This window comes from Orycteropus afer, unplaced genomic scaffold (genome assembly GCF_000298275.1).
Source record: "Orycteropus afer afer isolate SDZICR_OR568_19922 unplaced genomic scaffold, OryAfe1.0 scaffold00661, whole genome shotgun sequence".
NCBI classification, from domain to species: Eukaryota; Metazoa; Chordata; class Mammalia; order Tubulidentata; family Orycteropodidae; genus Orycteropus; species Orycteropus afer.
The window spans coordinates 597,805-611,902 of NW_006922248.1; the positions used below are offsets into that span (position 1 = coordinate 597,805).

Below are 14,098 nucleotides of genomic sequence, written 5' to 3' on the forward strand. Positions count from 1 at the left end.
AAATGTAAGAGGGAAGGGAGGAGAGAGGATAGAACCAGAAACCATTACTTCCTTTCCCTCACCTCAGGTTCTAAATGGAAACCCAATTCAGAGGCTGCAAGCATGCACAGTGATTGGGAAAGGAGACAGCTACGCTTACCAGAGGAGGTGTGTGTGTGGGGTGTATGTGTGTAATAAACATGGGCTACCCAGAGCCCATGCAGGCCTACCCAGAGCCCATACAGGCTGCGGGAGGGGAGGGAAAGTTGAGAAGGAATAGAGATGGCTTCTGGGAAGAGGGGGGAAGCAGGGAATGAATCACTCCAAGTCCCTGGAAGGCAAACTCTTATGTAAATTCTAAAAGTTCCACCCTAGCCTAGGACTCCTAAAGCCAGGAACTTTAACCCATGGGCTTCTAGAATTTTCCAGGCAGCCCCCTTAGGCAGCCTCTTCTCCTTACAGATTCTTAAAGGGGTTTAGAAGAGCACAGTCCCCTGACAGGCTGTGTTGCCACGTTTCCATCCAGCTGTGCTTCCTTAGCTGTTCCCATTTTAATCAGCTGACATACACCCAGAGGCAGCGCTAGGAGCCCTTAGAATTTAAAATGCTGAAGAACACTCTGGCCACTTGAAGTTTCTACTTAGCTGCATGACATCCTCTATCCTGAACAGGCCCCGGGGAATGAGTAAGTCATCAGCCTTGGGCTGGCTCACAAGCATACCGCAGTGTGACTCTATCTTTTTAACGCCTAGGGCCAGGCACCCTGCCAGGGCCTGGGGACCCTGCCCACTCTCCTCCATTCAAAAGCTCACATTTTAGAAGCGGAAGTGGGCAAACAAGTAGATCACTAAATTTCTCTGAGCTAAAAGCTGTCGAAGTACGAACAAGATCCCTTTGTGAATGTAGCATGAGCATGGGCAATGGCAGGAGGCAGGATGAAGTGAGGTGTCGCAGGCTAGGAACCTGTCAACTGGGAATTCCTGAAGAGGAAGTCCTGGCAAGGGTAAGGTAAGCATCACACGAGCAAAGGGACAGAAGGCTAAGAGCACACGTGTTACACTTTAAAGCTCTGATAAGCAAAACTTGTAGATCTGGGTTTCCTTAAAGCAGCATGAGAGGAGAAAATGGCATGAGAAGGAAAGGGGAAGGGGCATTCCAGGCCTCAGACGTAGCTCTGGGGCTTTCCAGCTGTGGGCACTGAGCCTGCTTCTCCTTGCCTCTGGGCTTCCAGTCTTCTTTGTGGAAATGGTCATGCTAGTGATGCCTCTCCAAGGTTTTTGGAGTTCTACTAGGCTAGGATTCTAAATTCACCCATGAGAAAGCTGTGTCTGCGTTCCTTCAGCCCAGACAATCTACAGAGTCAGGAGCGCCTTGGTCAACAGCGGTCAGTCACGAGGCCGGTGAATAAGCTCAACGAGTGGAAGTGTGGGAACAGGGCAATGTCCAGGCACTAAGCAGCTCTCTTCTACCATCTAGTGGAGAGGCTGGGCCATCACTGGGAACCACCCACCACAGCTCCAGATCACATTAATGAGTGACTTGGCAAAGCTGAAAAAGGCAGGCCTGGGGATTTGAGATTTGAATAAAATGATAAAGTTCTAGTCTAGGTCAAAATCTTTCAGCTTTAATACAGTCATTTCTGTCCTCAGGGAATGTTTGAGGGGATGCAGGGCAGGAGTTAAATGTTGAGCCCTTTAAACATCTAAGGTATTAGACAAGGCAGGGGTGATACTAAGATGTAGCAGCTGCTTAGTTCCTGGGTTGAAGGGAAGACCATCTAGCGGGGGACTTCCGATTTGATCCCAAAAACCCAAAACCAAACTCACTGCTGTCCAGTCAGATCTGACTCATAGTGACTCTTCCTTGGGTTTCCAAGACAGTATCACTATGGAAGTAGATTGCCCCATCTTCCTTCTGAGGAGTGGCTGGTGGGCTTGAACTGCCAGCCTTCTGGTTAGCAGTCAAATGCCTCAGGTACTACGTTACCAGAGCTCCCTGATTTCATCCCAGTGCTTTGTTATTCTTCGTCCTACCTGGCACTACTGAATGGGGTAGGAGAGGGATGCTTCCATGGAATGATTCCTACTTACTCCTCTGAATGCTTAAAGCCCTCTATTACTACTTTTCTGACACTCAGTATAGACTTAAAATCATAATAGAGATCACTGTGCTTATATACCAGTCATTTTACTTGTTTTAACAATGGCTAGCTAGCATATGTACAACCACCTCCAGGTTTAAAATCCCATTGCAAGCATCTTATTTAAGTCAATAACACTGTGTAAGGCACTTTAGAAATGGGAGACCAAGGCCACATGGCAACTACACAGCAGAGCTGGTTCTCGTCCAGGCCTCTGAGTCCCAGCCTGGTCTTGACCCATCTGCTTTTGTGCTTGAAGTCCTGACGTACCATAGACATGCTTCATAGACTTCCTCAGTAGCAACTCAGCAGCATGGGCAAAATAAGTGTCTGACTGACTGTGGGAGGATAGAGAAAGCAGGAAAGGAGGAGAGAAGATGGGGCTGGAAACTATTCCTTCCTTCCCTCACCTCAAGTTCTAGATGGAAACCCAACTCAAAAACATGGCTAGGCTTTTTCTAAGGTGCAGAATAGGGTCAAATATTTTCAGCCATTTCTGTAGTTTTAATAGATAAGCCAGGAAATGGCAGCATGAATCAAATCCATGAATCATGTCTGTGCTGCCATGAAGGTATGTGGCAAGTGACCACATTTCTCTCAGATTCAGAGAGCTTGACCATCTTCCTCCGTTGTATTTAGCAGAGTGCTGTGAAGAGTAGTATTATTTAATAAATGGCCTAATGCTATGCCAATGATAAAAGACACTATTTATTGAGTACCTATTATCTGGCAGGCTTTTAGCTAGGTGCTTTACATAAATAATAGCTAAATAAGAGTGACAGCTGGATTATATTGAATGCTTATCCTGTTAGGCTTTACATGCATTATTGCATTATAGACTTGCAAGTCTGTAAAGCTGGCTCCTATCATCACCTTTGGTTGACAAATAGCAGCCTTAGAAAGGCTGTTACCTGCTCAGGGTCACCATGTGGAAGTGGCTGAGTCAAGATTTGAACACAGGTCAGTCTTACTCCAGAGCCGCTGTAGTATGCTTCTGCCTCTCCCGATGTCACCTAGACCCCTTCTGACTCCTGATGGGACTCTCCAAGGACCAAATTCCATCTCATGCTGACTAGATGCTTACCTTCTTTGCTGTTTCAAACTCTAATCCTTCTAGAGCTTCCATGGCCAGTTCACGCCAGTCAGTATCTGTCACACCCAAGCAAGCGATCTGGTAGGCTTCTTTGAACATTTTCCGATCCAGGTATTGGTACATTGGAGCAGACTGCAGGGTTTCATCAAAAGAATAAAAGAACAATGTTTCCAGAGCAATGAAAAGAGTCAGATTCATATAAAGCCAGTTCCAGATCTGATTAAACAGTACCCTCTCAGCCTTACCAGCCACCCTTCCATGCCTTCTATTCTGCCACCCCCTTTCACAGCCAAGCCATAAGTGTCAGCCACACAAACTTTCCACCCATGTTCCCCAACACCATCTGCCTTCCTCCACCTCCAGGCCTTACCACTCTTCATCTCTGGAGAACACCAGCTTGGTTTCCAAGGCCTTATTAAAATGTCACCTCTTCAGGAAAGTCTTCCCTGATCCCTCAGCACCCACCCCCAGGAAAGGAGTCTCTGCCCTTTGCCCAGATCTCAGCCTGTCTGTCTCCCCACAAACCTATGTACAACCTGAGGCAGCGGCTGGGTTTTCCTCATCTCCCTCAGCAAACCCACATCTATGCCTGTGGAAGGGATGAGCACACCATTGTAAGGAAGGGGTCTGCATGGCCCTCTGCTTAGAGGGAATGAGCCCTACAAAGGTTAAGTGACTTGCCCCAGGTTATATACATGGGCTCTAGAGATAAGTCCCCTTGTTCTCTGACCCTGGGAACCAACTCCCTCCTACCAGATGGAGCTGCCAAACTGTGAATACCTATGAGTTGTCCTAATAACTTGTCCTTTTTAGGTTTATAAAGTGCTCTTGGATCAGTCCCAACAGCCCTGTGTAATAGGTATTGCTACTCCCTGATTTGTAGCCAGGAGACAGATACCCAGAGAAGGCAACTGACTTGTCCAAGGACTGGCAAATGGAAGGTACAGGGCTGAAGCCTAGGGCCAAATGACTCCAGGTCCTGTGTTCCCTCTTGCCCTCAGTGCGTGTTTGTGTGCACGTGCACACTTGTGAACAAGGAAAGCTGGGCCTGGGTGTCTTTAACAACAAAAGGCCCTGCCCTTGTTTTAGGCCAGTCAATGTGGCTTAAGGAAGCAGCACCTCTGTTTCTGGATTCCTGGGTAGAGAAGATCAATCAGTCAGTACTTCTGTGCTAATGATTCTCAAATATGGAGCTGGGAGTGCTATTTTCTCCATTTAGGGCTTTTAACTGAAATTTCCTGTCCCAGTTTTTCATTTTAGCACTGAAAGATTTTTTTTCCCCCTTTTAAGCCTGTCTACCCTCTGACAGTAAGATGTGGTGTTTCTGAGTGCTTCTCTCTCCCACATCAGCCCAGCCCACCTTCCCTCCCTTCAGGTAACAGTAGGGTATGGACTTGGTATCAGCCCCATCCTACCTGTGTGGCTTTTGGACAAATCTATTAACTTCTCTTTAGATTGCCCTGCGCAGTTCAAGAGCTACCTTGGACAAGTAAGAGAGGTGCTTTGAAAATGATAAAGCACTGGGCAAAAATTGAGCCCAATCAATCACAGCCTACCCTAGGCTTGCTCACATCGGCTCCTCACCAGCTCCCAGAAGTGCCCACCTTTGCCTCTTCTGAAACACCATCCCTGCTCCTCTCTGCCTTTCATCCTTCTCAGGGCTCAGACCAAGTTTTACCACCTCCTAGAAGGTTCTCAAACTTCCCATCCACCATGCTCTTTCCTTTCTAAACTCCCCCACTTATGTATGCTCACTCTGTTTTGTAATGTTTGCTACTCCACAACTGTAATAGTAATAGAAATACATAATAGGAATAGGGCCAGGTAAAGCCAGAAACTAGCCCCATTCACAGGAAAAAAAGTAAGACCTAACTGGTGAGCTGAATTGCTCAAGGCAGAGGCAAGATTTGACACCAGGGCTCCTTCCCCTGAATAGCATGGCTTCAACTCAGGCTGAATGCCTCATGGAGTGGGAGGGGACTCAGAGAGGCATATCATCAGGACCACCACTAATGGTTAACACTCAGGCTTGCCTGGGAGATACAAGCTGAGAGTGAGTCACAAGAATTTTAAAATATATTAACTGAACCATACCCCCCTGCACTATAATTCGTATCTCTCTATTGCATTCCAAACATGAAGTCACTACAGATAGTCCCCAGATCCATTCCTAGCGTGTCTTTAAATTTGTAGGTAAGTCGGAATGGGTACATATGGTTCTTATTTAGCCCTACTTTAGTGCAAGAAAAGGAGCTCTGGTGGCGTAGTGGTTAAGGCATTTGGCTGCTAACCAAAAAGTTGGCAGTTCAAACCTACCAGCTGCTCCATGGAAGAAAGATGAGTCAGTCTGCTTCTATAAAGATTTACAGCCTTGGAAACCCTATGGGGCAGTTCTACTCTGTCCTAATAAGGTCATTATCAGTTGGAATCAATTCAATGGCAGTGGGTTTGGTTTTGATTAGTGTAAGAAAAGGCTTGAAGCTTTTTCAATGATTTAAAAGCAGCACATGTAGCAAGTGAAGGTGATTATAATGATGAATTTGTTGCGAGTAACAATCATTGCAAAGTTGGGGCAAGTTTATGCGAATTAAAGGGGAAGTACAAGTTGTGAGTTGTCTGTAAGTAGGACATTCATGACACAGGGACTTACTTTAGCTCCTCTCCCTGCAACCAGGAAATCCAACTAGGACTTGCTATCCTACTTGGCAGCCCAGAGATTCTTGCACAAGATGATGTAGATTTCAAAAGGAAACCAGAAATCCCAAGAGTGGGTCTGATGCTTTCTCCCTCCTTTCCAGCCAAAACCACAGGATGGCTGGAGGCAGAGGAGACAGAGAAACAGCCTTTGTCTTGAGGCTACTTTTCTAACTCTTGGCAGTTCCAAGCTGCTGCATCAGCAGGATGGCCTGAGGGAGACTCTGGCTACCAAAGCTCAAGGTCTTGGCACAGGAAGCCCCAGCCTCCCCTTTGACTCCTTCTGGCAAGGCAAAGTCAGGGAGAGGCAAACTGCATTTATTTTTGAGGTCAGGATGGCAATCTTGGGAGAAAAACTTTCTTAAGCCTAGCCTGGTCAAGCACAGTTGAGGGAGTTTGGGCTTCTGGTGGTTGTGGTATGAGGGCCGTGATGGGAGCAGATGAGGACTACAGGGAAGCAGCCTGGAAGGAGTTGTCCTTGCTCCCTCTCCCACCCATCTTCCTTCCTTTTCTTGCTGTTTTCTCTTTTCTCAGATCTGAACCTGACTGATATTTATTAAGTAACTGCTCGATATCAGGCACTGATGGAAGAATGGACTTTCACAGTAATTCCTATATTGTTGTTCGGTGCCATCAAGTCAGCCCCGACTGCCAGCAACCCTCTGTACAACAGAACAAAACACTGCCTGGTCCTGTGCCAGCCCCATGATCCCCGGTATACCTGACCCCATGGTTGCAGCCACTGTGTCAATCCATTTTGTTGAGGGCCTTCACCTTTTTTGTTGACTCTCCACTTTACCAAGCATGATATCCTTCTCTAGGGAATGGTCTCTTCTTACAACATGACCAAAGTAAGTGAGACAAAGTCTGCCCATTCTCACCTCCAAAGAGCATTCTGGCTGCACTTCTTCCAGTGCAGATTTATTAGTTCTTTTAGCAGACCATGACTATGGTACTTTCAGTATTCTTCATCAACACCACAACTCAAAAGCATCAACTCTTCTTTGGTTTTCCTTATTCATTGTCCAGCTCTCATAGGCATAAGAGGCAAATGAAAATACCATGGCTTGGGTTACGCACACCTAAATCTACAAGGAGACATCTTTGCTCTTCAGCACTTGAAAGAGGTCCTCTGCAGCTGATTTGCCCAATGCAATATGTCATCTGATGTCTTGACTGCTGCTTCTATTGGTGTTGATTGTAGAATTAAGTAATACGAAGTCTTTGACAACTTCAATCTTTGCTCCATTTACTATGATGCTGCTTATTGATCCTGTTACGAAGATTTTTGTTTTCTTTAAATTGTGTAATCCATACTGCAGACTGTAGTAGTCTCCAATCGTCATCATAAGTGTGTCAAGTCATCCTCAGTTTCAGCAAGCAAAGTTCTGTCGCCTGCATATCACAGGTTGTTAATGAGTTTTCCTCTAACCCTGATGCCACATTCTTCTTCATATAGTCCAGCTTCTTGGATTATTTGCTCAGCATACAGATTGAATAGGTATGGTGAAAGGATACAACCCTGACGCACTCCTTTCCTGATTTTAAACCACGCAGTGTCCTCTTGTTCTGTTTGAACAACAGCCTCCCGGTCTACGTACAGGTTCTTCATGAGCACCATTAAGTGTTCTGGAATTCCCATTCTTCTCAATGTTATCCATAATTTGTCATGATCCACACAATCAAATGTTTTTGCATAGTCAATAAAACACAAGTAAACATCTTTCTGGTATTCTTTCCTTTCAGCCAAGATCCACCTGACATCCAACAATGATATCCCTCATTCCACATCCTCTTCTGAATCCAGCTTGCATTTCTGAAAGTTCTCTGTCAATATACTACTGCAATTGTTTTTCAATTATCTTCAGCAAGATTTTACTTACAGGTGATATTAATGATATTGTTTGATAACTTCCACATTCTGTGGGGTCACCTTTCTTTGGAATGGGTACAAATATGGATCTCTTTCAGTCAGTTGGCCAGGTAGCTGTCTTCCAAATCTCTTGGCATAGCCAAATGAGTGCCTCCAGCAGGGCATCCATTTGTTGCAACATTTCAATGAGTATTCTGTCAATTCCTGGAGCCTTGTTTTTCACCAATTCCTTCAATGTAGCTTTGACTTCTTCCTTCAATACCATTAGTTCTTGATCATATGCCACCTATAAATCCTATGTGGTTGTTGTTGTTATGTGCCTTCGAGTTGGACCCGACTCATAGTGACCCCTCTTTGGGTTTCCGAGGCAGTATCACTATGGAAGTTGATCGCCCCATCTTCCTTCCGAGGAGTGGCTGGTGGGTTTGAACCACCAGCCTTCTGGTTAGCAGTAGCCTTAGGCACTATGCTACCAGAGCTCCTATAATTCCTATAGCAATTAGTAATGAGGGCACTATCAGTGTACATGAAGAAACTGTCTCCAGCTTGGCCCTTTACAAGTAGCCACGATGTGGGAATGGGAAATAAGTGAAGGTGAGTTGTACGGAGGGAATGCAGATTGATATAACCCAGCTGAAGGTCACTCTATTAATATGTTTTAAAATCACTCAAAGGTACATAGCCGTTGGCCCAGCAGCCTCTCCTCTAAGAATTGATACCAGGGACAGATGCAAAGACTTAACTAGAAAGGAGGCTGGCCACTGCAGGACTATTTACAATAGTAAAAAAGGGTGGAAACAGCATAAATGTCCAATAGGAGCTGGTTGAGGAAACTGTAGAACATCCATATGATGTGATAAAATGCAGCCATTAAACAGTGCCAAGAGAAGGACAGGATGGAAATGGTGGAGGTAACAAAAGGGCAACACAACAGGAGGCTCATGTTGGAAGTGCTCTGTATCTTGACTTTGGCGGTGGGTACATGAACCTACACAGGTGATAAAATTGTATAGTACTCAACATACACACACACACAAGTATTAATACAACTGAGGCAATCTGAACAAGATGGGTGAATGGTATCAATGTCAGTATCCTGGTTGTGATACTATGCTACTGTTTTGCAAAATGTTACCGCTGAAGTAAACTATGCAAAATGTAGACAGGATCTCTCTGTATCACTTATTACAATTGCATGTGTATCTACAGTTATCTTAATATTTGTAAATGCTGAAGTACATTTATTGACATGGAGCCAGGTTTCCGTAGACTGCTGAGTGAAAAAGCCAGATTATTAGTTTACATTACTAGTTTATAGCCAGTAATTCATACAAAGTGATGTATCTGCAATACATAAATGTTACGTTAGATTAAAAGATGGCAATGCAGAAAGGTGGTGAAATGTCTCTATTTCTTGTTCACAGTCCACATTCAGTAAAGTAAGTACAGGAAATCTGTAGGCTTCATCCATAGGTCACCATACTTAGACAAAAGCCATGGAACAATATTCACAGTATGATCTCATTCTTGTTTAAAAATGTTCACATAAAAGTACACACTTGTTTTATATATACACGTATTACATACATGGATGAATATAGTCTAATATATTTCAGAATAATTTTCTCTTGAGGATGGGATGCTGAGGCGGGAGTTCTTGAAGCTTATCTCTATTTTATGACAGTTCTACTGTGAACATGATTCTCTTGTCAGGCAGGCAGATAGCTGGGGGCAGCTGTGATGAGGCCAGCCACCACTGGGTTGTCAATCTCTGCTGTCCTTCTGTGCTTCTGCCCTCCCCTCTTTCCATGGCTCCACACTCAAGTCCCTCATTTCTGTTCTGGCCTCCTCCTAGTTCAGAGGACTTATGCACACAGACCCAGGATGCCCTTGCAGCCCATACACCCATCCCACACATATTCTCTCACACACACACCCCACCATTATCCGTGTGACCGCTTATACCCTATTAGACTCCCAGCTTTCTTGGTTCACTTCACTCTGCCCCATACATGACTCTCAGTAATATACATTTACAGGAAGGAAGGATCAAAAAGACATGGAGGCGGCTCAGTGAGGTTGAGCTATTTACCCAAAGCCATACAGGTTGCACAGGGTGAAACAGGGCTCTAGGTCCAAGGCTAGAGTGCCTTCCATTATATCCTAGCTGTCACTTTTATCTCTCCTCTTTCTCTCCTCATTATTCCCTCCTCAAAATACCAGCAAGGGGCCAGGCTACCTAAGCCATGTCTGTCCTGCCATTCTCAAGAGCCAAAAGGCACCCCGGGTTACCTGGGGTACTTCCACGGCTGACATGGAGAAGACGTGGAGGCAGAAGATCTTGGAGCCATTGTAGCCAACCACAAAGCCCTGCAGCTTCTGCTGGTGCACAGGGAAGGTACTGGCTTTGATGTTGAGGTAGCCTCCTCCAGAGAAGCAAAGCATGTCCTCACATTGGGTGTTCCAGGCCACACTGTTGGCATTTGGTTCCTAGGGCACAGGGATGATGAGATTCTGTCAGACTACCCTGGGCTTTGGCATCATTTCCACGTTTCATTCAAGCACTCTTTCTAAAGACTGGATCCCTCTAGTTTGCTAACAGTGGGATAGAGGGGGAAAAGAGGAAAAGGGGATCAGAAAGAAATGGACAGAGAACACAGATGTAAGCTCCTCTGTGCACTTCTGTATTGTTTGAATTTCTGAATAAGCATATTATTACTTTGGAAAAAAATTATTACCACTACCTGGAAAGGAGCACTGCTGGCTCAGTGGTAAAATTCATGTGGAAGACTTAGGTGTGATTTCCACCCAATGCCCCTCATGCACAGCCAGCACCTGTCACTGGAAGCTTACTTGTTATGATGCTGAAAGAGTTTCAGTGGAGCTTCCAAACTAAGACCAAAAAAACCAAACCAAACTCACTGCCATTGAGTCAATTCTGACTCATAGTGACCCTCATTGGGTTTCTAAGGGCTGTGAATGTTTACAGAAGCAGAATGCCTCATCTTTCTTCCACAGAGTAGCTAGTAGGTTCAAACCACTAACCTTTTGGTTAGCAAACAAATGCATTAACCACTACACCACCAGAGATCCTTTCCAAACTAAGATAAACTAGGAAAAAATGCCTGGCTATCTACTTCTGAAAATCAGCCAGCGAAACTCTATGGATCACAACAGTGTGATATGCAACCAATAAAGAAGATAGCACAGAACAGGAAGGAGTTTTGTTCTGTTTTGTATGAGATTGCCATGAATCCAAGGCCCAACTTGATGATAGTTAAGACAATAATAACAAGAAGTAGAAAAAAATAGCAAAGTGCTATCACACTTTTGTTAAAGAAAAAATATATATAGCTATACACAGAACAAGGTTTATAGGAATATATTCCAAAGGATTAGTGATTGTTTCTGGGTGAATGGATGGAATTGTGGGTGCTTTGTAATTCATTTTTTTGTTTGCCTGATTTTTTTTTTTTTTGGTCATGAACAACTATTGTTTTTTATAATAAGAAAATGAATAGCAAGTTATTTTTAAAATTAGAAAATAATATATTGTCTCTATAGTTACAATTTACACATTGTAAAAACACAGTCACCCTGGGAGGTACCCCCATACACACCTCCTCTCAGACTTTTCTGCTCAGCTCTGGAGCCCTAGGGACCAGCAGACATTCATATCTTTCTGCCAGTCTGACTCTCTCATAATGAGCATGGATTATTTTTATAATGAGAAAAAACAATATAGCTGGCAAGGGGCAGTGGAGAGGAGAAAAAGCTAGTAGGCAAAAGAGTAGTTGAGAATGTTCATGTCTCCTGACAAGGTCTGAGAATTTCATTCTCTATCCTATGTCTGTGCAATCAAGGGATTGGGGAGAACACACACCCTCCCACTCAGCACCAGGTTCTGGGCTCAGACCCAGACTCACAGCCAGGGCCCTGCTAACCTACCTCCGGGGACATGGGGGGCAGGCTGGGGAGAAGGAAAGTAATACTTAGGGCCCTATCCTGTGCCAGGAACTGGACTAGGCACTATGGTATCTTGTTTAATTCTTTAGCAATTCTGTGAAGGGATGATTACTATTCCATTTTAGAGATAAGGAAATTGAGGCTCTGAGAGGTTTACCAACTTGTTCAAAATCATCTAGTAAGGAATGAAGGCAGGACTAGAGCTCAGGTCTGTCTGAAGGCAAAGCCTTTTCCCTAAAGCACTCTGCTTCCCCAGTGAACTAAGTGAGTTTATATCAATCGGGAGTCACCTCTGGGCTAGCAGTAGCCAGGTAACCCCTTCCAACTGAGTGAGGCAGTTCCCTAGAAGAGGTTCCAACTTCGGGAGGAACTCACTTCAGGCAAACCAGCAATGACCAGTTAGAAAGCCCTTCAGAGGCCCAGAGCGGCCAGAGTGCAGCCGAAAGCCAGCAGTTACTGGCTCTGGAGCTGCTGGGCATTCTTCTTCAGTGACACACTTCCTCCAGCCACAGGACTGAACGACATTTAAACAATACCTATGCCCCAAAAGGTCGACACATTCTGCATTTTGCTGACTCGTAACATCCTTGTGAAATAGTAGAAGGGAGAACCTCCTCCCCATCCCTTCCCTTCTTTCAGATGATAAAATCGATCCCATTTCCTTACTGCATCTTAGGTCACTCATAGATGCAGCCAGCCCCCAACAGGCGCAAAGCACACTTCTTAAAAAGAACACCATCATCATATTAACCCATTTACTGAAAGTATACAATATGCTCCACTTAGATAATCCCATTTGCTGCTCACAATAACCATGGAAGAAAAGTGTCATTTGCTCATTCATGTTACAAAGTTCAGAGATCCTTGCACAGGACCCCACAGCTAGTGAGTGGGAGGCACAGGGCATGCAGGGGGCTTCATATCTGAAGCCTGTGGTCAGCCTCTACATCTCACCATCACTCCAGAGGTCTGTGAGCCAGGCACGAGCATCTCCTCAGTGACTGGAAAGCCTGAGGAAAGGCTTTAATCAAAAGGACCACATTCTCGGGTGCTCTCTTACACCTCACCTGGAAGAGCAGTTCCTTGGTGTGAATGTCATACACTAAACATGTGTCATTTTCATCCACCACGGCCAGCTTATTGCGGGAGGCGCTCATGTCCAAGCATCGCACAGCTGTGGCCTGTTTGAGCAGTACGATGGCAAAGAGATTGTCCACGAAGATCTTGAGGATCTGGCAAAATTTCAGAGAAAAAAGTGTGCATCACCATGGCAACAAGACCCTGGACCACCGCCAGGCTGTTGGATTCCCATGTGTTCTATAAGAACAACTCCCACCAACTTCACTAGACGCTCTATGCAGAGAAAAAATATTAATCAGAAGGAAGAAGGTGGCCCCTTATCCTTAGGGGACCAGAAACACAGTTTATCAGAAGTCGCCAAAGTAATGGCAGGCCCCAAGACACACCAGACTCACTTTAATGTCTGTTCAGTCTGGAGATTTTTTTTTTTAATTGTGATTTGGGTGAAATTTACAGAGTCAATTGGTTTTCCATTCAACAACTCATATACATTTTGTTAGGGATCTGTGACATGACCTGAATTGCAGGGTTAGGGGCTCCATCTAGTAGAAAGCTGAGTCATGAACTAACACAAGAGGTGGCTATAAGGATAAATATAAGAATGACAGCTACCATTTAGTGACTGTTTAAGAAAGCCTTGCAAAAACAGGTATTAATTCTCATTTGTTAAACCTGAGTCTCAGAGAGGTGAGGTGACCTTTCCAGGGTCACACAGCTAGTGAGCAGCTAATCACACACATGGACCAGACTGTCCTGATCCTAAAGCCCATGCTTTCAGCCATCACGCTCTAAGTGACTACTTATTGTGAGAAGCAGGCTCTTTCCCCTCTGCTATTGCTTCTCTGTGGCTACCACTGTTCTCACATTCCCGGATTTCCACGCCCAGGAAAGACCTGACAAGCTTCAGCCACAAGCCATCTGCTAGACAGCTTGGCTCTCAGGCTAATGCAATTACATTTTCACTGTCACATTTCCACATGGCCCACTTAGAACTTTTCTTATTTTGAGAAAAGAATATATATACAGAGAAATCTGTTTAACTTTCTGTAACCTAGATTTGCCACACTAAAGGACCCATTTTCTCATAACATCTAGTGATATCCTGAGGGCCCCGCATTCTCTGAGATACATGCTAGGAAACACTGCCCTAATCCATTCATTTCCCTAATAGGGCCCTGACCTAAGTTATTATCTGGGCCTCACTCTCTAGAAAGCCACTGAAGCTGCATCTCTAACAAGTCTCTACCTTCTGGGTGACCTTAAGCCCATTGAT

General features: G+C 44.8%; 1 protein-coding gene across 1 annotated transcript in view; it reads right to left on the minus strand.

Annotated features, from left to right (window-relative positions):
- IFT122 (intraflagellar transport 122) overlaps nt 1–14,098 on the minus strand; it is a 69,511-nt gene that overhangs the window by 26,393 nt on the left and 29,020 nt on the right. The window contains exons 13-15 of the mRNA XM_042783100.1: nt 12,813–12,977; nt 10,072–10,269; nt 3,204–3,344 (exon numbers count right to left, since the gene is read on the minus strand). Coding sequence (XP_042639034.1) covers nt 3,204–3,344; nt 10,072–10,269; nt 12,813–12,977 — 504 coding nt within the window. The remainder of the gene's footprint in view (nt 1–3,203; nt 3,345–10,071; nt 10,270–12,812; nt 12,978–14,098) is intronic.